Source organism: Schistocerca cancellata, chromosome 1 (genome assembly GCF_023864275.1).
Source record: "Schistocerca cancellata isolate TAMUIC-IGC-003103 chromosome 1, iqSchCanc2.1, whole genome shotgun sequence".
NCBI lineage: Eukaryota > Metazoa > Arthropoda > Insecta > Orthoptera > Acrididae > Schistocerca > Schistocerca cancellata.
The window spans coordinates 651,368,589-651,395,523 of record NC_064626.1 but is presented as its reverse complement, the minus strand read 5'-3'; the positions used below and the strand labels follow the sequence as shown (position 1 = coordinate 651,395,523).

The window sequence follows — 26,935 nt, the reverse complement described above, 5'->3', positions numbered from 1 at the left end:
ATAATCACTAAGCAGATTGAATCTACTCTCATCCTAGAAGAGCAAATGATCTCACTCTTCATTGGTCCAGTCCCTATATGCTTTTGTTATCTTCACTAATGGTGCCACCGATGTGCAGCTATCAACATAACACAATGTACTGATTGTCGAGCAAAGAGACCACCCTTACACAGTTGCCATTCCACTGGGGGAGCAGTAGATAGCATGCCTTGCAGCCCTGTTAAATGTGGTTGGAATTACCCTCTGTTTGATGTGAGTTCCTTCTTGCTTCTTGTACAATGCAGTAGTCACCTGCTGCTGTAGTTGACCACCGCCTCTCCTTTAGGCAACAGTGGCTGTGGTTTGGCATGCTTGCTATGTACGTGAAACAATGCTGTGAACAATGGCAAAGTCCTGGACTACACTCGTCACACTTTGTCCTTCCTCCATTTCCCCAATGATTCTTCCCCATGTGAAGTCACCCAGATGTTGTCTCTGGGTCATGTTATAATGAAGAACGCCACTATGGTGCACTGTGACTGCTCACTGACTGACACACACTGTCTTTCCTTGTTCCTTCAACTGCCTCATGTTGTGGGGCTACTCCCATCTAGCACTATAATCACAACGACCTCTCACAGTATGACATCCAGCTTTCTGCGGATGACTGACCTCTGGCAACACACTCCTGTGCTTCCATTCATTTCCACCAGGTTTGTAATATGTTATGTTAGTTTATCTATTTTGTCCTTAAGTTTTGCACAGTCTTATGACACCAAAGCTAAACCACACTATTACTCTTGTAATTCAAATCCCAACCTATAAATATGGTAATGGAAAGTCTTTGGTGAATTATACGTAGTAGAAGAACTAAAGGTAACAAACAACTCTCCATGCAAGTATATGTCTGTGTATATATATGTGTGTGTGTGTGCATGCATATTCCATTGGCTCTGAAGATTGATACATATAAAAGATCAGCAACAATGATAACTTTTAGGTTATGTCCATCTATGTGCAACTGAACAAAACCAATTTTATCATACCACACATACAGGGTGTCCATAAATGTGTGCCCTGATTTCATGATTAAATATTGATTATATTTATGATGCTAAAATTTTTATATGATTTTATTTATTTTTTGGCTACAGTTCTACGGAACTCTTAAAGTTTCTGTACAGCTGTGTCTCATTCAACACTCTGGCACAAGGAGCACTGTGCGAGCTATATTGTAAAAATAACTTTCCCCCAGGAGAAAGCTCAATGCTATGTATGGCTAACAGAAACCAAATCACTGATCACTGGTTACTGTGCAATGAAAGTATGTGTCCCCTTATTGGAACCAAGCATCTAATGTCAAATTAATCATAAAATGAATGGAAACTTTTTTAGCAATAGGGTCAGTTGAGAACACACATGCAGCAGCAGATGATATGTTCTGGAGGAGACTGTGCAGTCAGTTCAAACCACATTCACAAGGTCACAACAGAAATTGATCAGACATGCTTTGTGGGAGTTTCAAGTGCCAGAGAGTACACTGCATAAAGTGGTTCACAAAAATCTTACACTGCATGCACACAATGTCCAAATTGTTCAGGCATTACAACCAGATGATAGCCCAAAACATGAACAGTTTACAATGGACATGCTGAACCGTTTGAGAGGACAATGATGTCTTGAAGCATGTGTGTTTTCCTGAAGAGGCTACATTTAGCATTTGTGGCCCAGTTAAATGCCATGTGTGGATGTGGGGATCAGAAAATTCTTATATTACATGAGAACACATTCAGGACAATCCAAAGGTGTGGTGTGGGTTATCGAGCGGTGATTGAGTGACCGGTCCATTTTTCTTCCTACAAAGCACTGTAAGTGAATATGCTTACCTAGACATGTTGGTGAATTATGCCACTCCCCAGCTGCAGCATCTTTCAGCAAGATGGCACTCCTCCTCATTGAAGTCTGGATGTTGGTGATTTTCTTAATTAAACCTTTCCCAACAGGTGGACTGGTAAAGACAACCAACTTCCATGGACCCCGAGAGCACTTTACATTATTCCCTTAGATTTCTTCCTCTGGAGATATGTGAAAGATACTGTGTAGAAAACAGCAATTCCTGATACTGTGACATTGCAACAATGCATCAGAGACACCATTGACATCACACCAGACATGTTACAGGATATGTGGCAAGAGATTGAATACTGGCTCGATATTTTGTGTGTTACCAGGGGTGCACGTGTTGCAGTGATTTAAATGTTGAAGTGTATTACCTGCATTAAGCGTTTATGTGGAGGTCAAAACATAATGAGTAGAGGCGTATGTAGTATAACAGAAGTTTCATTTACTGTATCCAGTATAAAGGTACATTGTTTTGTTTTCAGGGTAGACATTTATGGGCATCCTGTATTATGTTTTTATTTTTAAAAGGTATCGTGAGTGGCAAGGTTCGCGCATGCTGATCTACATGTATGTTTGCTTTGCTGGTTTTAAAGATGTTCATCTGCTTACAGCCTTTTATAATTTCACTAGCACAGCACTGAGAATACAAACATAACTGTTCTCTCAAACTTCAGCATTACTGCAATGGATATAGCAAAATGGTCTCTAAACCCTGCCACTGATGATGCCTTTCAAGAAATGAATGTGAAACACTTATGGCATTATTATTTTTTTAGTAGTATACAGATGGGCATAACCTGAAAATTATCAGCTTTTAACTACATGCAACTGAAGACAACAGGACAACAAAGATCAAGGATGTTCTGTCTTTATTATGTGCACACCAATAATTTAATGCCTCAAGCATATGGTGAGTTGATACCCTAACTAAATTCCAACCTCTTTCTAACAGTTATTTGTAGCATGAATCTAAATCTGATCTTGTGTTTTCCCACCTCTATGAAGAGATGAAGATAAACTGAGATGGAAGCTATTTAGTATACCTTTCTCACCAAGCACTGTACGTTCTACTTCTAGTGTTGGGAAGTTGCTTGTTGTGGACCCCATGTATGGATTCACTCCCAGTAGAGGCTCACCTCTGGATATTTCTTGGTACAGCATTCTCTAGAAAAGCCGCAAAATATTTCTATGAGTAAGCATTTGGCACCATGAAGATAAATCAGAGAAAATGTTGTTAAATTGATATTATTGGCAAAGAAACTGCCCTTTTCAATTTTTTCATCAGTTTTTGAGGCATTACCACTAGAGAGAAAACAAGTAAAACTGGTGTTAGTGCATTTTAATGGCAATTGGAAGAACTATTCAACTCTAATGAAATAAGATATTAGGCAATGTGTAAATAGACAGACAAAAGACAGAAATGATCAGAGATGTGGAAAAAAAAGGTGAAAAGTGAGGACTAAAAGTTACTACAAGAAGATGTTACATCAATTACTGTAGAAAGGACTCTAAATGTATTGATATTTTGTATGTTGCTCAGACTATCTTAATATCACATTCTAAATTTAGTGCACTAGTTTAGGGACACTTACTTTGTTTGAAATAACAAATGTGTTTCTCATTTCTTCTTATTTGTTATCAGTGGTTATTTAAAAGTTTGCTCAACTTATTTTCCTTTGAAAGCATATAACCAATTTGCAGCTTTACACTAAACAGACAAACTTGTGGTTTCTTCATTGCAAACAATATACAACAATTTATATTTTACCATTATTGCTAGATTTGCTATGAAAAGTTTGGAAGGTAGGAGGTGAGGTACTGGCATAAGTAAAGCTGTGAGGACGGGGCGTGAGTCATGCTTGGGTAGCTCAGTTGGTAGAGCACTTGCCTGCGAAAGGCAAAGGTCCCGAGTTCGAGTCTCGGTCCGGCACACAGTTTTAATCTGCCAGGATGTTTCATATCAGTGCACACTCCGCTGCAGAGTGAAAATCTCATTCTGCATTATCCAAGAAAGTTCTTTGTAGAAATATCACATTCCATCCTCCTTGGACACCTTCATTTCATAAGGTGGAAGATTAGAGGGAAAATTGAAACGTGATGATGGGAACATAGGTTTGATGTGGGGCGGCAACTTTAGGAGTGAATGTCATTCGTGGCCGCCATCTTGAAATCCGCTATTTTGGATTCAAGTCATTTTTTTAAATGGGAAGGAGGGTGTATGACACATCAAATAACACTTGTTTGAGCTCTGGAATTTAGTGGTGTAATTTGTTTTTGTCTATCTTGTACAGTTTAGAGGTTATTAATATTCAAAGTTGGGAAATTACCTTCATACCGACTGCTACAACACATGTTCTACATGTTGTCCATGCTGAGACATGAATCGCCATCAAGGTAACTTCGAAATTTAATAACTTCTAAACTGTACAAGATAGACAAAAACAAATTACACAATCAATTCCAGAGCTCAAGTGAGTGTTATCTGATGTGTCATATACCCCCCCTTCCCATTTAAAAAATATGACTTGAACCCAAAATGGCGGATTTCAAGATGGCGGCCATGAATGACATTCACTCCAAAAGTTGCGGCCACATGTCAAACCCTTGTTCCCAAAAGTTGCGGCCCCATGTCAAACCCATATATATATTTAAAAAGCAAAGATGATGTGACTTACCAAACGAAAGCGCTGGCACGTCGATAGACACACAAACAAACACAAACACACACACAAAATTCTAGCTTTCGCAACCAACGGTTGCCTCGTCAAGAAAGAGGGAAGGAGAGGGAAAGACGAAAGGATTTGGGTTTTAAGGGAGAGGGTAAGGAGTCATTCCAATCCCGGGAGCAGAAAGACTTACCTTAGGGGGAAAAAAGGATGGGTATACACTCGCACACACACACATATCCATCCACACATATACAGACACAAGCAGACATATACAGAGGCAAAGAGTTTGGGCAGAGATGTCAGTCGAGGCGGAAGTGCAGAGGCAAAGATGTTGTTGAATGACAGGTGAGGTATGAGTGGCGCCAACTTGAAATTAGCAGAGATTGAGGCCTGGTGGATAACGGGAAGAGAGGATATATTGAAGTTCCCACTAACACCAACCTATCCGGAGTTCGGATAGGTTGGTGTTAGTGGGAACTATCCGAACTCTGGAGATGGGAACTTGCTCTTCAATATATCCTCTCTTCCCGTTATCCACCAGGCCTCAATCTCCACTAATTTCAAGTTGCTGCCACTCATACCTCACCTGTCATTCAACAACATCTTTGCCTCTGCACTTCCGCCTCGACTGACATCTCTGCCCAAACTCTTTGCCTCTGTATATGTCTGCTTGTGTCTGTATATGTGTGGATGGATATGTATGTGTGTGCGAGTGTATACCCGTCCTTTTTTCCCCCTAAGGTAAGTCTTTCCGCTCCCGGGATTGGAATGACTCCTTACCCTCTCCCTTAAAACCCAAATCCTTTCGTCTTTCCCTCTCCTTCCCTCTTTCCTGACAAGGCAACCGTTGGTTGCGAAAGCTAGAATTTTGTGTGTGTGTTTGTGTGTCTATCAACATGCCAGCGCTTTCGTTTGGTAAGTCACATCATCTTTGTTTTTAGATATATTTTTTCCCACGTGGAATGGGATATATATATATATATATATATATATATATATATAAAATAGAGGGAAACATTCCACGTGGGAAAAATATATCTAAAAATAAAGATGATGAGACTTACCAAACAAAAGCGGTGGCAGGTCGATAGACACACAAACAAACACAAACATACACACAAAATTCAAGCTTTCGCAACAAACAGTTGCTTCATTAGGAAAGAGGGAAGGAGAGGGAAAGACGAAAGGATGTGGGTTTTAAGGGAGAGGGTAAGGAGTCATTCCAATCCCGGGAGTGGAAAGGCTTACCTGAGGGGGAAAAAAGGACAGGTATACACTCGCACACACACACATATCCATCCGCACATACACAGACATGGACGGTAAATAGTTTGGACAAGAAGAGAATTGAAGCATTCGAAATGTGGTGCTACAGAAGAATGCTGAAGATTAGATGGGTAGACCACATAAATAATGAGGAAGTATTGAATAGGATTGGGGAGAAGAGAAGTTTGTGGCACAACTTGACCAGAAGAAGGGATTGGTTGGTAGGACATGCTTCTGAGGCATCAAGGGATCACCAATTTAGTATTGGAGGGCAGCGTGGAGGGTAAAAATCGTAGGGGGAAACCAAGAGATGAATACACTAAGCAGATTCAGAAGGATGTAGGTTGCAGTAGGTACTGGGAGATGAAGAAGCTTGCACAGGATAGATTTGCATGGAGAGATGCATCAAACCAGTATCAGGACTGAAGACCACAATAACAACAGCAATGGTTTGTATAATTTCCTGAGAGGCTATATATAGAGGGCTCCAGAAAACTGTAGAAACTCCTTGATAGACAATATTAATGGAATTCTTGCAGTGGGGTAAATTTATTTGGTATGCTCAAAATGACTGCATTAGCAGCCAAACAATGTCAATGCTGCTGAAATGTAGACCGGACAATGGCTGTCATTGTTGCCAATGCGAAAGCCACATAGGGTGCTTCGATGGTTTCTCATGGCTCGTTCAATGTAGGTTGCTTCTGTTGATAAACTTTATTTTTCTAGGTCCCCCATAGGTATAAATGAAGAGGTGTATGGTCTGGAGACCATGGTGGGTTCTCAACAGCTCCTCTTTGACCTACCATTCATTGTCCACATACATTTTCATCTAAGTAGGCTCCCATGTCTCTGTGGTAGAGAAGCGGAGCACCATCTGGTAGTAGGTAAAAACTTTCATTTGCAAACACCTCTCAGATGGCAGGCAAAATGGATGTTTGCAGCATATGAAAATACTCCTCACTAATTACAGTACTTCAAAGAAAAACGGGGCAATCAAACTGCATTATGACTGATCACTACATGCATTAACATCCAGTAGATTAACATATTTGTCCACTAGAATGCGAGGATTTTCAAGAGCTCAGTACACACAGTTGTGGCAGTTTACATCTACATATACGTCTACATCATACTCCACAAGCCACCTAATGGTGTGTGGTGGAGGATACTTTCGCTACCACTATTTGATCCCTCCCACCCTGTTCCACCCACAAATAGTGCATGGGAAGAATGACTGTTGATAAGCCTCTGTATTGGCTCTAATTTCTCGAATTTTCTCCTCGTGGTCAGTAAGTGAGATGTATGTATGGGGGAAGTAATACATTGTCTGACCCCTCCTGAAAAGTGCTGTCCAAAAATTTCAATAGTAAACTTCTCCATGATGCACAATCCCTGTCTTGTAACATCTGCCAATGGAGTTTGTTTAGCATCCCTGAATACTCTCTTGACAGCTAAACGATTCCGTGATGAAACGTGCTGCACTTCATTGGACCTTCTCTATCTCCTCTATCAGTCGTACCTGATAAGGATCCTAGAGAGATGAACAATACTCAAGAATCAGCAGAACAAGCATCTTACAGGCCACTTCTTTCATGAATGAGTTACATTCCCTTAAGATTCTACCAATGAATCTGAGTCTGGTATCTGCGTTTCCCACTATCTGTTTTATGTGATCATTACACTTAAGGTCACTATGGATAGTTACGCCTAGATATTTTACAGCAGATGCTGTCTCCAGCTGTTTGTCATCAATAGTGTAGCTGTACAGAAGTGGATTTCTTTACCTATGTATGCACAATATGTTTCATTTATTTACTTTCAGGGCCAACTGGCAGAGCCTGCAACATTCATCAATTCTCTGCAGGTTGTTCTGCAAATTCTTATTACCTTCTGGCATTGCTACATTGGTATAGGCAACTGCATCATCTCCAAATAGCCTTAAAGAGCATCTGATGCTTTCCACTAGATCATTTATATATATTATAAACAGCAACGGTCCTACCACACTCCCCTCCCATTGCTACACTGGTATAGGCAACTGCATCATCTCCGAATAGCCTTAAAGAGCATCTGATGCTTTCCACTAGATCATTTATATATATTATAAACAGCAACAGTCCTACCACACTCCCCTGCGATACCCCGGATATTTCCTTTACATCAGTTGATTTTGTTCTGTTAAGAGCAACATGTTGAGTTCTATCTGCAAGAAAGTCTTGAAGCCAATTGCAAGTCTGCTCGAATACTCTGTAAAATCACATTTTTTTCATTAAACAGCAATCAAGATGGTGTCAAATACCTTACTGAAATCAAGGAACACGGCATCATCCTGAGCGCTGTTTTCCACTGTGCTGTGGATCTCATGGAGGAACAGAGTGAGCTGTTTGCAAAATCCATGTTGGTTTTTGTAGAGGAGATGTTCATTTTCCAAAAACGTCATAATTCTTGAGCATAGAACATGATCCATAATTCTACAACAGATTGACGTCAACGATATAGGTCTATAATTGTGTGTATCTGTCTTAAGACCTTCCTTAGAAACAAAACTGGAATGATCTGTACTTTTTTCCAGTCATTAGATACCTTTAATTGCTCAAGTGATCTACGATAAATTACTCCTACAAGGGGAGCAAGTTCTTTCACATAATCTTTATAGAATCTTATAGGTATCTCATCTGGTCCTGACACCTTTCCATTACTAAATGACTGTAGTTGCTTTTCACTTCCGCAGTCAGCTATTTCAGTATCTGCCATTTTGATGTTCATACAATGATTGAAAGGAGGGACAGTGTTATGATTAGAGATGGGGGATCCGCTCTTGAACTAATTCATAGAGTTCAATCTTTCAAAGGAGTGAACAATCAGTGATTCAGAAAAAAAGAACGGTAGCTCCAAACGTTTCCCACGGCAGAGAGAGAGAGAGAGAGAGAGAGAGAGAGAGAGAGAGAGAGAGAGAGAGAGAGACGGAGCATATCAGCAGCGCCTCTGCTGGTCACAGCACAGTGCACGCCACACAACACAGCCAGCGCCGGCCTCTGCCCTGCTTCTACCTTGGCTGCCTGCATTGTGCAGTGCCCCATTGGATTTTGTGTTCCACATATGCCGTGGCGTCTCTGTGCGTCGTCTGCCGCGGCGTGTCTGGCGCAGCGTAACTTCGCATCGCACTCTGTCGGCGATCGTTTCAGTCGCACGTCCTGCCCTCTGGGCAGTTGATGCGAGCAACAGGACAGAGAGCCACCTAGCGGATAACATAGGAACTACTTGCAAAAACCCGCTCGCAAGGGAACGAACTATTTGTCTCGGAGCGGGTGAGTTCACCGCTACCCCCTCCCTCGGAACTTGCCCGCTCAACGCTCGCCCCACCGTCTCGACTCTAGCCAGAGCGTCGAGCAAAGCGACTCAGGTGTCACTGTGGTCTCTGCGGTCTCAGCTCACGCAGTAATACAGCTCGCGGCTCGACCTGCTCGACTCAGCGCCTCTGCATCGGAGTTCGTCCCCACTGGATATTGTTCTTCGTAGTAATGCCGCTATGTATATTACATTATTATGTTATGTATACATCAATTGTTTTTATTTTATTTTTATTTGTTTAAACTGATTAGATTAGGTTCCTGATAACTCCTCTTACTATAGGATTTTTATTATAGACACTCGAATTTACGCTTTAATTACGAGCGAACCAATAAACGTATCGCAAAATGTGATACACCAATATTTTCCTTGTTTTATTCTGCGTAAGGCTATATGCAGCACTTTCGTTTTACAGTCAAATTTATATATTTTTTTTCTTATTCTGGTACGGATTTTGCGATTTTAGGCATCTTCGAAAGGAAACGTTCACTTTAAAAATATATGGCTTGCGATGTATTTGTATGAGGTTAATGAAATTTTAATACGTTATAGCCAAATATATTGTTAATGTAAATCTCAAGTTACAACATTTTCCGATCACCCAAAAAACCACGATAGTGCAAAATAAATCAATAATCAAAAACTTTGTCATATCGTGGAAATTTCAATAAACAATACAAAATTCTTACTCATTATCTGTGTTACTTCAAAATAGGATCAAATAAGATCAAAATACAGGTATAGTACTGGAATAAACCAAGTTTAAAGGGCAATGTGCCTTCCATTTATTTTATATTGTAAATGAGTGGTGAGTCATGAAAAAGAGCTAATTCATTTCAGGGAGTGAACAGTTCTGATCCAATCTCTGAAAAGAACAGTTTTGCCCATCTCTAGTTATGATCTTCCATGGTGAAACAACTTCAGAAGGCCGAATTCAGTATTTCGGCCTTCTCTCTATTATCTTCCATTTCGGTGCTGGTGTGATCTCTGAGAGAATGAACAGATGATTTTGACCCACTTACTGATTTTACATATGACCAAAATCTCTTAATGGTTTTAACTCAGGTTGTTTGACAATGTCTTACTTTCAAAATCATTGAATGCTTCTCTCATTGCTCTCCTTATGCTCATACTCAGCTTTTGTTTGTCAGCTAGGTTTTAAATTCTCTTGAATCTGAAATGAAGTGCACTTCGTTTACACAGTGCTTTTCTAACATGGCTATTAAACCACAGTGGATCTTTCCCATCTATCAGAACATACTTGTCTAGGGCATATTGAACAAGGCCTTTGAATTTTTTCCATTTGTTCTCCACACCTTTGTCCTCATCACAGAATATTTTATGCTGACCGCTGAGATATTCTGAAATTTGCATCCTGTCACTCTTGTTGAGCAAATATATCTTCCTACCTTTCTTAACGTTACTTGTAGGACCCACGGGCATAAATGCAGTCACAGTCTTATGATCACTGATACCTTCCTCTACGTTTACTGATTCAATAAGTTCAGGTCTGTTCTTTTCCAGGATATCTAAGACATTACCCTCACAAGTTGGTTCTCTAACCATCTGTACAAGGTAATTTTTGGACAAGACATCCAGCACAATGCCACATGATTCCCTGTCTCTGGCACCAGTTCTGATGGCATAACACTCCCAATCCATACCTGGCAAACTGAAGTCACCCCCTATTACAACGTCATGATCAGGAATTATTAGTAATGATACTCTGCAAATTCTGGCTGAAGCACTCTACAACTACAGATCCTGACCCAGGTGGTCTATAAAAGCATCCAATCACCATTTTTGACAGTCCTTTGATACTCAATTCTACACAGATTAATTCACATTTGGAATCCATGATAACTTCGCTGGATTTTATCGAAGTTTTTACTGCAATAAACAAGCTGCCACCATTCGTGACTAACCTGTCCTTATGATAAACATCCCAATCTGAACTTAGGATTTCATTGTCTTTGACGTCTGGTTTCAACCAGCTTTCCATTCCCAATACTATCTGTGCATTATAACCTTCAGTAAGTGATACTAATTCTGGACCTTTCCTTGGATGCTCCTGCAGTTTACTAAAATCATATTAACCTTTTCTGTCTCTGATCTGTGAGGACCAAGACTCTCTGAGGTCACTATGGCTGATTTAACAGGCAAATCTTCTTTGAACCTGAGGGGGGGGGGGGGGGGGGGAGGGGTTCTCTAACCTAAAAAAGCCCCTTGTGCATGCCAATGTACTCTGCTACCCTAGTAGCCACTTCCTGTGTTTAGTGCATGCCTGGCCTATTACTGGGAAGCCAACAATTCTGCACCCAAAAGCGGAGGTCAAGAAATTTACATCCGATACTCTCACAGAGTCATCTGAGACTCTGGTTTAGACTCTGCTCCAAACAAGAGGACCACGATCAACTCTGGGTATGATGTTACAGATAGACATCTCAGCCTGCACCCCGTGTGCATTGCTAATTGCCTTAACCAAATCAGCCAGTCGCTGACAGGAGCCGAGGATGGCCTCAGAACCCAAGGGGCAGACATCATTTGTGTTGACATGTGCCACTATGTGCAGTCGGTTGCACACAGTGCACTCAATAGCCACTGGCAGCACATTCTCCACATCGTGGATGAGACCTCCCAGCGAACACACCGAATGCACACTGGAATTCTTTCCCATCTTGCCTGCTATCTCCCTCAGGAGCTCCATCACCCGCCTAACATTGGAGCTCCCAATGACAAGCATACCCTCCCTCTGTACTTGTCCGGGCTGATTAGGAGAATTGACAGCTGGCCCAACAGGAGAGGCATCCTGCGCTAGCTCATAGTTATCATCAACACTGAGTACCACCTCATACCTGTTGCTAAGACATAGGGAGCCAGCTGCACGCCCTGCTCCCTCTTTCACCTTCTGCCCAATGAAACGCAAACCCATCACTGTCTGCCACCCACTCTGGAGTGAGGACAGACTGGTCAAATGTTGTGCATCAGAAGCCGTAGCAACGTCCAGGTCACCAGGGGATTCCCACCACCGCAACTTTGAGCATTACCTAGCAGGTTGTCAAAGGTAGCCAACACAGCTTCCAGCTGATTATGGACAGCAGCCAACTCTCCTTTTGTCCGCTCACAACAAGCACAGTCCCTAGCCATATCATACTGTGTGCAAAATAGATATAAGGTCTCAAATGGCACTATTGAGTTTGAAATATATACACAATATACCAAAGGAGAATAAAGCAACACTAAAAATTTCTGTGTAGATTTCTCACTGTATTTGGAGACCACATGCTACTACACAGAAATAAATTTCTCTACTGAAGTTGATGTATCTACAGGTACCTGTTGTTAGAAATCCTATTTCTCAAAAAGTTACTGCACAAGATGAATATTCAAACTAGAATGTACTGATCTAAACAGCATTCTGTCTACTAGCACGAAATTAAAATTTAGTGGTATGACAGAGCTTCTGGCAATGGGAAAATTTACACTAGGAAGCCACTCTATATAATGATATTCACAAGACTTACACAAAAACAAAAACTACAATTAATTTTCTAACCATGAGTCTACATAGTAAAATACATACATTTGAGTTCACTTTGTTGCAGAAGCGCTTGAAAAAAAACAAAGACTAAAGTAATTTACTGTTTATCAGACAACGCTGCTGCTGCTGCTGCTGCTGGCGCTGCTGCTGCGCATCCTCTTGGCTTGGCGGGTGCTGCTACACTGAGTATGGAGCCTGTAGTCAATGGTCACTTACTCAACTGAGTCACATGATGGGTGATGTTGCAGTCTGGTGGAGGGAAAATTTACACTAGGAAGCTGCCCTACACGAGGATATCACTAGACTTGTGCAAAAACAAAAACCACAACTAATTTTCTAACCACTAGTCTACACAGTAAAATACACATGTATAGTTCTCTTCTATGCACAAGCACTTGAAAAAAAAATTAGTTTAGTGTTCATCAGACAGTTACAGCTGCTGGTGGAGGGTCTGCTGCACACCCTTTTGGCTCGGTGGCTTCTGCTACAGTACTGTTCAGTTTGAATTGCACCTCAAGAGAACCGATAACCACCCTTGCAAACTGTTCATCACAAACCACATGCATACTCCATCCTTCAACCTGGGTCATCCTCATTCATAGCATGCAGCGATCTTGGAATTACACTTGCCACTTCGCAGCTTTCAGATTTCATCATAAGCTTGGTCAGCTCATCCTGCTTTCAAATTTACCCTGTTTCACAGACTGTTGACCTAGTAAAATGTTGCAACACAACAGCACTGGAAGCTGGACTTGCTGATGTCTTGTTTGTCCCGATTTTTCCTTACACACATCCTGAACAGTATTGTTCACTTCAAATCTACCTAAAATATGATAAGTTGTTGTAGAAGTTGGTAGCTGAGTTCCGTACACATTATGCCATTGTGATTGTACCTCCATCATGTTTTTCTACTTCTGATACCACTTCAATATGGCCTTGCATTGCTAAAACAACAAACTTACTTCATGAATAGCTGCACTGTCATATGCTGGAAAATGCACATCATGATCTGTTGAGAAAACAATGGACTACACTACCATGCAAAATTGCAACAATAACTCGTTTTGTTCCAAAGCTATTAACTATCAAAGAGTGTCTACATTTTTTTGGACCCCTTTGCATTTGGTATTGATATCTGGTGACCATGCAAACACACAATCCAGTCTCATATATACCTGATACGCCCCAGTTCAGCTGCATATTCCTGTCATCTTCTCTCCCCTCCCCCCATCCCCAGGACAGCCACCCTGTGCTACACTCAACAGCTCCCTATTTTGTCCCCACCCACAAGTCCTTGTACACTTGCACAGGCAGACTACAGCATTTTCCCACATCTCTACACTGCTATGTCTCTCCTCCTCACTCTATGTACCACCCCATGACCCACACCACTTGGGATCGCTGTTCACCACAGGTGGGCCTTAGCACCCAAAGATGACAGTGGCTGTTTATGTGGGAGTTGTGCTTGTATGAATATGTTTGCATGTTTTTCTGTATCTTTAGTCTACTTTTAAAAGCACTTAATATGCCAGTCCACTGCTCAGTGCCTCCTCTATCTGGAGAGTAGCAATTTATTTTATTTCATTGTTATTAAAGAAAGACTAAAATAATTTATCTACGCTGTCTGCTTGGCAAATTTCTCACCAGACTTTTTCTTTATAAATTGCTTCTACCATTGTGACCAAATTTTTGGTTAGGAATTTACTATGGAGTATTCTTTCATAGTCATAACTTAATTGAAGAACATGTCTCATTTTTACTGCCTTGTACTCATAATCAGCTAAACCATTTTCTACAATTTTTACATCTAAACTACAAATGGTAATGTGGTCTATAAAGAAACTGTCAATGGCTATTGCACTATGACTTTAAATTCTTCTTGTAAACTTTGTATGGGAAATAATCCAAAACAAGATTTCAAAAACTCAGTATACATTCAAGGGAACAGAAGTGCTTGAGTATAGTGTAGATGCCTTCGTGGACACACCACGTCTCTATTCATCATGAGCTGCTAAGTCAATCTCTTTGTGGTATCAGACACATTCAGTTCTTGTACGAGGTGCATTCAAGTTCTAAGGCCTCCGATTTTTTTCTCCGGACTGGAAAGAGATAGAAAAATGCACATTGTTTTAAAATGAGGACGCGTTCATTGTCAATACGTCCCAGAGATGGCAGCACCATACGGCAGATGGAATTTTACCGCCAGCGGCGAGAATGAGAACTGTTTTAAATACTTAAAATGGTGACGTTTTCCTTACTTGAAGAGTGTGCAATCATTCGTTTTCTGAATTTGAGTGCTGTGAAACCAATTGAAATTCATCGACAGTTGAAGGAGACATGTGGTGATGGAGTTATGGATGTGTCAAAAGTGTATTCATGGGTGCGACAGTTTAATGAAGGCAGAACATCGTGTGACAACAAACCGAAAGAACCTTGGGCTCTCACAAGCCGGTCTGACGACATGATCGAGAAAGTGGAGAGAATTGTTTTGGGGGATCGCCGAATGACTGTTGAACAGATCACCTCCAGAGTTGGCATTTCTGTGGGTTCTGTGCACACAATCCTGCATGACGACCTGAAAATGCGAAAAGTGTCATCCAGGTGGGTGCCACGAATGCTGACGGACGACCACATGGCTGCCCGTGTGGCATGTTGCCAAGCAATGTTGACGCGCAATGACAGCATGAATGGGACTTTCTTTTTGTCGGTTGTGACAATGGATGAGACGTGGATGCCATTTTTCAATCCAGAAACAAAGTGCCAGTCAGCTCAATGGAAGCACACAGATTCACTGCCACCAAAAAAATTTCGGGTAACCGCCAGTGCTGAAAAAATGATGGTGTCCATGTTCTGGGACAGTGAGGGCGTAATCCTTATCCATTGCATTCCAAAGGGCACTACGGTAACAGGTGCATCCTACGAAAATGTTTTGAAGAACAAATTCCTTCCTGCACTGCAACAAAAACATCCGGGAAGGGCTGCGCGTGTGCTGTTTCACCAAGACAACGCACCCGCACATCGAGCTAACGTTACGCAACAGTTTCTTCGTGATAACAACTTTGAAGTGATTCCTCATGCTCCCTACTCACCTGACCTGGCTCCTAGTGACTTTTGGCTTTTTCCAACAATGAAAGACACTCTCCGTGGCCGCACATTCACCAGCCGTGCTGCTATTGCCTCAGCGATTTTCCAGTGGTCAAAACAGACTCCTAAAGAAGCCTTCGCCGCTGCCATGGAATCATGGCGTCAGCGTTGTGAAAAATGTGTACGTCTGCAGGGCGATTACGTCGAGAAGTAATGCCAGTTTCATCGATTTCGGGTGAGTAGTTAATTAGAAAAAAAATCGGAGGCCTTAGAACTTGAATGCACCTCGTACAGTGTAAGAGTTAATGTTGTGTGTATATTTACAAGTAGTAAATAAATGCAGTTATTGTTTAGCAGTTCTATATGCATGTTATTTATTGTGGCTAATGTTCCCACAAAGAGGTGACCCCAATGAGGTACACTAACCACAAAAAACAACAACCATAAAGAAATGCTGAGCCAGAACCAGATTTATTTACAGCTTGTAAACATAAACACAACATTAACTCACACACAGTACAAGATGAGGCTGTTTCTAGTACCGGAGAGAAACTGACTTAGCTGCTTGGCATGAACAGAGACACATAATGTTCGCTAAAGAGTGTCACCCTGTGCTACAGCGGAGCTCCATGAAATGTAGGGGAACTCATAGTGAGCTCAAAATCTGGCCCTTGTATGAACTGGCACTGCCTGTTGTGGACCTCAAAATCTGTCCTGGCGGTGACAGTGCAATACACATTACTGTTATGTGCAGCTTGTTGACCACACTCATTGGATTTGGTGACAAAGTGCAGTAGTGCTGCATTGGTAGGTCAATGGCAGGTAACAGGAATGTATCTTTACCCCATCAAGTGATGCTGCGGGTGGCTTCTGGGCAACAGGTGGCATAGTCTCAATGTGGTGCCACTTGTTGTGCTTGGTGTTACTATGCTGTGATAAAATCTCCAAATTGCTTGGAGATTGCACTTTGGGGCCATCAATTGGTTTTTGAGGAGGAGTACTTTGCTTTTCCTGGTTTCCTTTCTCTACATTTATGGTTTTTATCTCAGATTGCAATAGGACAATTATTCTTTAACTATGAAAAATTTGTAGAGTACATTCTGGAGGTTGAGCTATCATGTTGAGTGTGTACAGCTTCTTCCAGATGAATGAGGTGACAAAATTTGTGATGTCCATGCTCATACTTGATGTCTACTGTGGATTTACACTTCTGGAAACCCTGCCTAATTGCCAGTAATATTTCAGTCACTATCCTAAGCCATGCTACACATAATTTGATCTTCAGTCAGTAATGATGTAGTAAATAGGCACCTAATATAGGCTCAGATACATTGGATAATATAAAAGTCCATTATAATGGATGACAAAAACTTAGGTCTACTGTAGCTTTACATCCACTTTTAGCAGTTAGAGGTGAAATGCTAGTGCAATAAGCAATCTGTATGCCAGAGTCTTTATCTGTTGCTTCTGCATTGATGGAAAGATGCTTACATCAGATCTGCAGTTCCCGGGTATGTATGATGCTATTGTTTGTCATTTACATACAGTTGTTGAGATCCTTTAGTGTAAGTAGCCTGACTGTGAATAACCACAGTGCTGATATTCCCTGTTGTTCGACAGTAGTTGTTCATAAAGGAATCACCATTCGCCTGTTGCTTTGTTTTGACAGCTGGCAGGGTGGTGGTTTTTCTGTTATCATTGATGCTGCCAGTGGTGTCATAGGCATTGACTAGTAGGAACTTTTACATTTTCTTGTGTTCAACTGTGCCATTTGTGTATGAGTAAATGCAAGGTGTGACACACTTCATAGGCTGTGTGTGGTACCATCAAACCAGTGAGTGCTGCATTATGTATCGTTTTTTACCATTGCAAGCCCTGAGTGATGAAACTGCTATGAAGCAGCATCTTCTTGTATGGCATGGGCTCATGACTTGTTTTCCTTCTGCATAATCTGTTATTGAGTGTTGTACAGTTCAGAGTTACTCATAGACTGTCAGTTGGTATTCTTGTTTGACAGTGGAGGCTGCTGCCATTGTGGTGTCATCTTGAGATTGCGTCACTATCCACACTTTTTCATGCTGATGGAAGTGGTAGACTTGTAATTTCTATCTACGATTTAACATCATTTCTGTTGCATGTCATCACTGCTATTTTAACATACAATGACAACTGATTAAGCCAGGTAGAACATAATATTGTGCCTTATCTTCTCTGACCCATCAAAAGTAGTGCATTTGTGATGCCAATAATCGGATGGAACACTATCATTAATATGCTCATTGTTTAACACCTGTTGAAAGCGTTGATCCTCTGATTTGTAGACTCTCTTTAATAAGGGGTTTTTGAGATTCTGGTACCTGTTTCACACTCAAGTGTTTGTTATAATGTCTTATGCTAAAACCAGTGTATAAGACCCCAAGATGTTAATTGTCAATATAAACTGTGTTTAAAATTACTTATGCAGCAATACTATGTTCCAACATATGAACCATATAGCTGGTTACTGTCAGATTTTCACTTTACTTTGTGGTGCGGGTGATACACTGCATGCTATGGGAAGAATGCTTGTCACCAGCATGGAAAATTCTGAAATTTGCTGTAAAGCAGTAGTTAGAATGCCCAAGTCCTTAATCAGATGTTTACAAGATGATCGTAGATGTGAACCATACATTAATCTTAGAGCACGTTTTTGAGCAATGAAGACTTACTTTATTAAAGATGAGTTATCCCAGAACATTATTTATTACTGAAATGCAAAATATGTCAACTTATTGATTTGTCTCTCCCCAAGATTTGCAATTATTCTACATACAAAATAAAAAAAAGTTATTTTAGAGTTTTTAAATGTGCCTGGTGCAGTTTAAATTCTCATCAGTGGGAACACATGGGAATTTCAGAGTTTCATCCTATTTATTATTTCCTAATCACATGTTGTATTTATCACTAGTACAGTACTCCTTGATATGCAGAAGTGAATGTGTTGTGTCTTTTTAAAATGAGGGTGAGACTATTCACAGAAAACCAGTCACTTATACTTTTATGAACACTGTTTACTATTTCTTCTGTTTTTGTATGTATGCATTCATTACAGTACTAGTTTCATCTGCAAAAATAACTAATTCCACTTGTTGTATATCATACAGAAGATCATTTACATATATGAGGAACAATAGTGGACCTAAGATTGAGCCCTGGGAAACACTGTATGAAATTTCTCCCAAGTCAGAATAATGTCCCCAGACTATACTGGTTGAGTTACTAAATACAACATTCTGCATTCTTTTGATTAGATATGACATTATTTACTGGTTGGCTATACCATCAATCCCATAAAACTTCAATTTATCTAGGAGAATACTGTCTTTTACACAATAAAATGGCTTAGATACTTGCAGAAAATGACAACTGGCGCTATTTTATTGTTTAATGTTACTGAAAGTTTGATAATGAACATGTAAATGACATTTTCGGTAGTACAGCTCTTCTGAAATCCGCACTGTGATTTGCTGTGGATATTTTATTATTTAATGATAACAAAATTTTGATAGTGAACCTGTAAATAACATTTCCAGTAGAACAACTCTTCTGAAATTCACACTGTGATTTGCTGAGGATATTATTGTTACTCAGGTGAGATATTCTAGAATACACCACCTTCTTAAAAGTCCTGGAGGGGTTTGACAATGTCTCTGGAAAAATGCCTTGTGATAGTGATGTATTATGTTTTCAGGTAATTCAGGGATTAATACATGGGAACAAATCTTAAAAACTCTATTAAAAACACCATCAAAACCAGACGAGCTTCTATTTTTGAGAGAATGACAATTGTCTTAATTTCAGGAGAAGCTGGTTATGCATATATTTCATTGAATTTTATGAAAACTGCTTTTTCAACATATGTGATTTTTCCCTTGAACTGTTTGTCCCTATACTTTCTACCATATTTAAAAATTATTATTAAATATATTTATTACCTTTGACTCATCATTTATAGTTCTTCCATTTAGTTCAATAGTGATTTTATCCCATTCTGTGTCTGGTTGTTGTCTCTTGTTTCCCTACATTCCATACAGCCTTAAGTCTGTTGTTAGAATTACTAATTTCTAACATAATGTGCATGTTCCTGGATTTATAATAATTTTTCTCAGCAATTTTGAGTAGTTTTTGTAGTGCGCAACTACTGCACGATCACTATTTCTTCTTGTCAACTGATACACCTCCCTCTTTCTTTCACAAGATACTTTAATCCCCCTAGTGACCCATGGTTCTTTATCTGGCTGTTTAATGTTCTCTCTGATTAGCTTTCATGGAAAGCTATTGGCACATAATGATATGAATTTATCAACAAATAAATTAAATTTTATGTTAGCATTTGGCTTGTTATAAATTTCATCCTAGGTCATCTCCTGTAAACTATTCTTAAAAACATTTGTTCTGGAGTCATTAATTATTCTAGGCCTAACTGATTTTCACTGAGGAGTATGCATACTTATTACACTATGTTTTTTTATCCTAAGTGTGCATCAAGAACAGAGAGAGCATTTGTTACTGGGTTAAACTGTTATGTTTTTGCTTTGAGTTTCACCAAATTATGTGAAGTTGCCAGTGTTAAAGTCACTATTTGTGCTGTGTTTGGGTACATAGTGCTGTACAAACTATTGAATAAATTTAATTGTCTGTTGCAGATATTATGAGTCACTTTGAAATATTTACATTTTAGTGTTTTTCTTCTCAGGGTAAAAATATGAAACGAACTTGGCTAACATTCCCATATACCCAGTTATCACTGAATCACCATAAGCCACATTTTAAAGAAATACATTTTTCTCTGACAATCAACCAAGGCCTGATAAAACTTTAACAAACTTATGCAATGTCTGGGCATCAAATTAGGCTGTTGGACTGGAAGGTTTAGAGTCTTAAAGAGTGGATAACTAATTGTTTTTTATTCCAGTGATATGCCAGACACATTTCTGCTACTGTCGTTTACTTTATCAGTTTTAAAAAAATCTTAGAACTGAGAAATAGCTTGATTTTAGATTTCTTGTGTGTGTGTGTGTGTGTGTGTGTGTGTGTGTGTGTGTGAACTTTAATGAGATGTGGAATGACTCAAGTCATTCACAAAAAATGTTAAGCAGTTATTATAAGTTATGATTTTATAAGGGACCATCAAATGAAAATGAGACAGATGGAAAGATGTAGGTACACAGTTTATTATTTCAAAAGTAATCACCATATGATTTCCATATTTCTGGAGCCCTAAAGAAAGATATTCATGGCCACTGATTTGCTTTAGCACACCTGAGTACAATTATGGTTCTATAGACAACCACAAACACCTTTCCATGAAGGGACTGACTGGCTTGTCTCACAGTGGGATAAACTTATTAACAGATGTGATCACTTTTGAAATAATAAACAGTTTACTTACTTTTAATGGTTCCATACTTCAATCAATAAAAATGGAACCCTTACAGGATCACTTTGTTGTCTATCTGCCTGTCAGTGTGACTGTTAAGAGCCTTTTTTCTCAGGAACAGATAAATGTATTATACTGAATTTTATGTCAAATTCTAAGGCCTCTGGTTCCTTGACAGTGTAATAAAAGAAGGCCTCTAAGCCAATGCTATCAAAAGATGCTGCCATTTGTGCCACACTTTTTGATACTTTTACACTTTTTGATACTTGCAGACTCACTCATCAAAACCTACAGAGTACTTCAGGTTAAACTAGAATCATACAATTTTGCAAAAAGCAATGTTTCACAGTACAAGTACAGGAAAAAAATCAGAAAATTGTACATTCGTAATTATGTAACACAAACAAAAATTTCTGTTATGCATTTTATCTGATTTCAAACTTAAAATTAAAACATTCTCAAAATACTAGATATTCCTGATACCAATATGTTTCCTATATCAGTGTTAGGCAAAAACCATCGAGATTCTTGATTCCCAGGATGAAATGTCAATATGCGTAATTAAGTTTAGTTTTTTTGCTGCCATGGGGCTCATTTTCATTTGACTGTCCTTTACAGTTTACTTATGTTAAACTGCTATAAATTATCTGAGCTTGCTCAGACCAAATTTAACAGAGTAAAATCTGTCAGCACCACTACATTTCATGAGATGACCCTAAAGAAGAATTATATCAGCCTTTCTGATACATCATTTTATGAAAAAATACATATTTGTTTTTATATGCACTGCTCTGGTGCAGCTTAGCACGAAATTTATTTTGTTTTACTTCTTTCATATCCCTGCAGTTTGCTCATCTTTATGGTTAGAAATTATGGTGTATGCATCCCTAAAAGCTAAGATAATAGCAACAGCTATCTATTGTGATAATAGCCTCGTTATGATCCATGGATGTTATATGAACAGCACTGATACATAGTAAACAACCATCGTATTCACATTAATTCCATATGCTGCATTTCCTCCATAAGTGTATGAAACAATGGTCTCTATATTCTTCTGTGAACCTATCTTCAATGGAATTAGATTTATTTCTTATGAATGTTAATTGTGCATTGTCTTTATAAAGTTACAAATCAAACATTATGACTGCTGCTCACCATAAGACTGAATGCCACTTGGTGATGCAGTTAGAAATTACATAAGTGGAGCACAAATTAATGGGAAATCATTATAATGATGATATTGGCTGCAAATGGGGCAATACACTGATATAAGCAGCTTTGACAAAGGGCAGATGCTCATGATTCTACACTTGGGCATGAGCATCTCGAAAATTGCAAAACTGGTAGGCTTTCCACATGCTACTGTTGTGAGTACCTATGAAAAGTGTTTAAAGGATGGTGAATCATGAGTAGGTGGCAAAGTGTTGAACATCCATGCCTCATCACAGAATGTGGAGATCGGAGGCTTTGTTGCTCTGTGAAGCAGTATATGCAATGCTGATGACAGAGTATAATGCTGATGCAGGCACAAATGTTCCAGAGCAGGTCATTCTGTGAACATTGTTGAATATGGGGTCCCACACCAGAAACCTCTACATGTAACAATGTTGCCTAATCAAACACAAGTAATGATTGCAGTGGAAATGGAATCATCTAGATTGGAACATTGATCATCTGAGATGTGTTGCCTGTCCAGATGAATCACTTTTGTTGTTGCATTAGATCAATGGTTGTGTCTGGATACACTGTTATTCAGGCAAAGAACTGTTCAAAACGTGCACAGTGCCTTGAAGGCAGGGTGATGGAAGCATTATTATGTTATGGGGGACATTCACTTGTGTTTATGTGGGACCTACAGTAGTAATCAAAGGTACCATGACAGCTGTGGACTACATCTGCATCCCTTCACGGTTTTTGACTTCTGTGGTGTTGGTAGCATCTCCGCGCAGCATAAGTGTCCTTATCAAAAGGTCAGCATTATGATACAGTGGTTTGAGGGACGGGACAGTGAACTCGTGTTGGTGTCTTGGCCACCAAATTTGCCTAACCTCTACACAATGCAACATGGCCAGGAAGCTATTGTGTGTTAGCTTTGCACCCAAAAACAGTCTTCCTGTAATTTGCAGGCTCTGTGTGATATGTGCATAGACATCTGGCGCCACATACCTCCAAAAACCTACCAAGAATTTGTGAATCCATACCACCAGAATTGCTGCTGTATTCATTCTGAAGGTTGACCAACAGTCCGCTGAGCAGGAGGTCATAACATTTTGGCTCATCATGTATAACATGTAGGGGGTAGAATAATTTTTTCCCAGTGTTATATACAATTCTTCATCTCTGAACTCCATCTGAGGCCATGTTGCTTATTCAAAACTATTATGCACTAAGTTTCTGTTAATTTGTTTGTTAATTAGTTAGTTTTATGTTACATGAAATATTTTGCATTATAAACCATAATGATGTGGAATGAGTCAATTTACATACTCATCAAAAGTTAATTTGTACACATGGTTACATTCTGCACATTTCTAAGTAGATTTTTTCCCCAAAAAAGAAAAGAGTATGTACAGAACTTGAAGCATATTTTCTTTACTAAGAGTGACTTTATTCTGTTAATGAAGTGCATAATTAATAAAATATGGCAACAACTTACCAATTCATTTAAAGATTTGACCTTAAGAGGAATATGTGTAAAATCCCAATTGCCACCACTGCTGTATAGGAAGATATAAAAACAATTTCAAGTGTAAGGAAATTGCAATAATGTAGTTTTTTAATCTTGTTGATTGGTAAGTAATTTGAACTTGAAATAATTTAATTTCTTTTCAGTTTTACTTACTCCATGGTATGGTAATTAGGACTACGAATCCACATCAACACTTCAAGAAAATCCTTAGGTGCATAGACTGGTCGATACTGATTCAAATCTGAAAGAATAAACTACGTATAACACATGCAAAGTTGTATGTTACACAGGTTATATTTTACAATAAAGAATTTGGTAGTTTAAAGAGTCATGTCCGGCTTTAGAAATATGTGAGTTTCAGATCAATATTTATCCTTTGATAATGTATGGATTGTTCTTACGCCTTAGATCAACATTACAAACACAAAAACAGTAAATAAAAACACATCAAAAAATCTATTAAGAAGATTGTAACAAAAGGAAAACAGTTTTATGTCAGGTACAGATGGGTGGAGATATGTGCAGGGGTGGTGGAAGAGCAGTCCTAAACCCTCTCTTCTCCAACAGAACATTTTACTAAAGGGATTTATATTTTTACATGTACAAATTTCCAAATTTCTCAGCTAACTTTGGAGAATGAAGTAATATGAGAAACTAAAAATCTCAAAAATGGCAAAGAATTCTAGAAAATTACAAGCTGCATTTAACACAGGATACTTTTCAGTTACTTGCTTGAGAGTTTGCAGATAAGTCTTGTGGTCTGATGAAATGCAGAAAACATTTCAGCAACAAAAATGCTCCCAATTGCAGGTTGATCATACCTGGTAACAACAAAAAATGTGACCTGGTTTGTGTGTCAATAAGTTGAACCAGAAAATCACAGGAAGCTGATGTAAGCAATGTAGAAATGGTAACATCATCCACCGTCAGTAAGGGGTAGGTAGGGAGTGGCAGGGTGGTGTGCAAGAGGGCCAGTTGTCCCCTCCTGAGATTTGTGACATAACTTTTTATTTATTTCAGAATTATGATGCATTTGTAGAATTCTCTGTGATTCTCTTTGGTCTGTTCTGTAACTGCATTATCTAGACTAATAGGAACTATTGTTCCTTTCGAAAATGCTGAGTAACTTCATTTGTTTGGTTGTCATGCTCTTCATAGGAAATTAAGCCATCTCCCTTGTGTGGTGGTGGTTTGGTACTGTCCTGCAGCCAGACATTACAGAAATTGCCAAAATAGCAGCCCCAAATTTCTCCTGTCACTTGGTGGTACAGCCTTACCAAGCTGCAGTAAAAGCTCAGTGTGACATCCAATGCAGAGCAAGGTTGCAATTACCAGGCCACTGCTCTCCATCCTCACCAAGACAGTATAAATTGTTAATTACCTGGCTAACATCCAGAACTAAGTCACTCAGAGACATCCCTCCCCCCTACTGCACAACTTACTTACAAGAGTGGTTCACATTTTTTATAGGCAAATAAGACCTATTCATTCTTCATCTGTGGGGCCCATTGCAACAGGTGGAAAGATAAAATGTTATTTTTATATCGAAACAGAGAAAAAAATGTGTGACATTTGCAGCTCAAAAAGAATTTCTCTAAAGAAGCTGGCACCTTCTCAATCTTTATGAGGTTCAACACAATACAACCTGCAGTTGCAGAGTCACAAATTCTGCATCACAGTTGGCAGGTCTTCACAATAAGGGTCAAATTGGGGAGACAAGGAAGTCTTGATTCAGCTTTCAAAACACATTTGGTTAAACTTTAATTCCATCAGCCAACATTTAAATTTGAAGGTATGAAAATAATGTAATAGCTCTATTAATATGATCAGATGTTTAGCTTTGAAAACAAACAAAATGTTATAGATGGTATCAAAGTCAAATAAAAATTTGTAACATTTATTTCATTGAGGGACTGTAATTAATGTCATGTTTTGCTGGTTATTTCTGCTGATATAAAAAAGATTTTCTGAGTCATCTGAATGTTTGTATTGTCACAGATTTTTATTTCAAGGGTGAAACTAATAACATTGGTTTTTCTGACTGTGTTCCACAGCCTTGATAACTTGTGGGAATGACGTATCTAATACGTGAAGCTGCTGTGTCATTTATTTTTAACTGTACAATTGGTTTCCATCAGACCTGTTGGTACAGAGGCATACTGACAATCTTTCTTTCCATGAACAATATGAGACTGGAATAGAATGGAGAACTGATAGAGGTACTCAAAGTACCTTCCGCCACACACTGTCAGGTGGCTTGCTGAGTATGGATGTAGATGTAGATGTAGACCATTTTCCAGTACAAATTATAGTTAGTACACAAACACACTCATGTTTATATTCACAGGACATGTACATTGGTATGTTCTGTAGAAATGATTAGTATTTCAGTCCCCTCTATTCAGCATGTGTCCTGCTGCCTAGCAGGCACAGGGTCAATCCACTACGGGCTCTGCTTGTTTCATGCAAGATGGCATCAACACATGTACAGAGCACATGGCATCCTGTGGTATAGCCATTCATGCTGCATCCACCTAGTTCCAAAATTCATCTGTGGTGGTAGGCATAGGGCCAAAGAGTTGCACCTGTCATTTCATCATATCCCACACTTTTTCGATTGGCTGCAAGTCTCATGATCTGATGGGCCAGGGCAAAAAACTGACATCCTTTGACACCAAGAAGGCACATGTTCATACAGCAACATGAGGTCATGCATTGTCTTGCTGAAAAATGGCATCTAGAGTGTTGTGCAGAATGAGTATGGCTACAGGTAGCAGAATGTCATTCATGTAGGTCACACTAGTTACAGCGCCATAGAGACACACCAACTGTGATTTGTGGTTGTACCCAATAGCACCCCACACCTTAAGGCCTTGTGTTCCCTCTGTATGTCTTGTGTGAATGCAGTCAGTGTGACACCACTCCTCCTGACCATGGCGAACTAAAATGTGACTATCATTTTCAAACAAACTAAACCTGAATTCGTGTGGAAACACTATTTCATGCCATTCCTGTCTCCAGTGACATTGTTC

General features: G+C 39.4%; 1 protein-coding gene across 1 annotated transcript in view; it reads right to left on the bottom strand.

The window, feature by feature from the left end:
- LOC126183425 (TBC1 domain family member 19) overlaps window positions 1–26,935 on the bottom strand; it is a 198,191-nt gene that overhangs the window by 120,628 nt on the left and 50,628 nt on the right. Inside the window, exons 4-6 of the mRNA XM_049925394.1 lie at window positions 24,057–24,144; window positions 23,871–23,931; window positions 2,925–3,045 (exon numbers count right to left, since the gene is read on the bottom strand). Coding sequence (XP_049781351.1) covers window positions 2,925–3,045; window positions 23,871–23,931; window positions 24,057–24,144 — 270 coding nt within the window. The remainder of the gene's footprint in view (window positions 1–2,924; window positions 3,046–23,870; window positions 23,932–24,056; window positions 24,145–26,935) is intronic.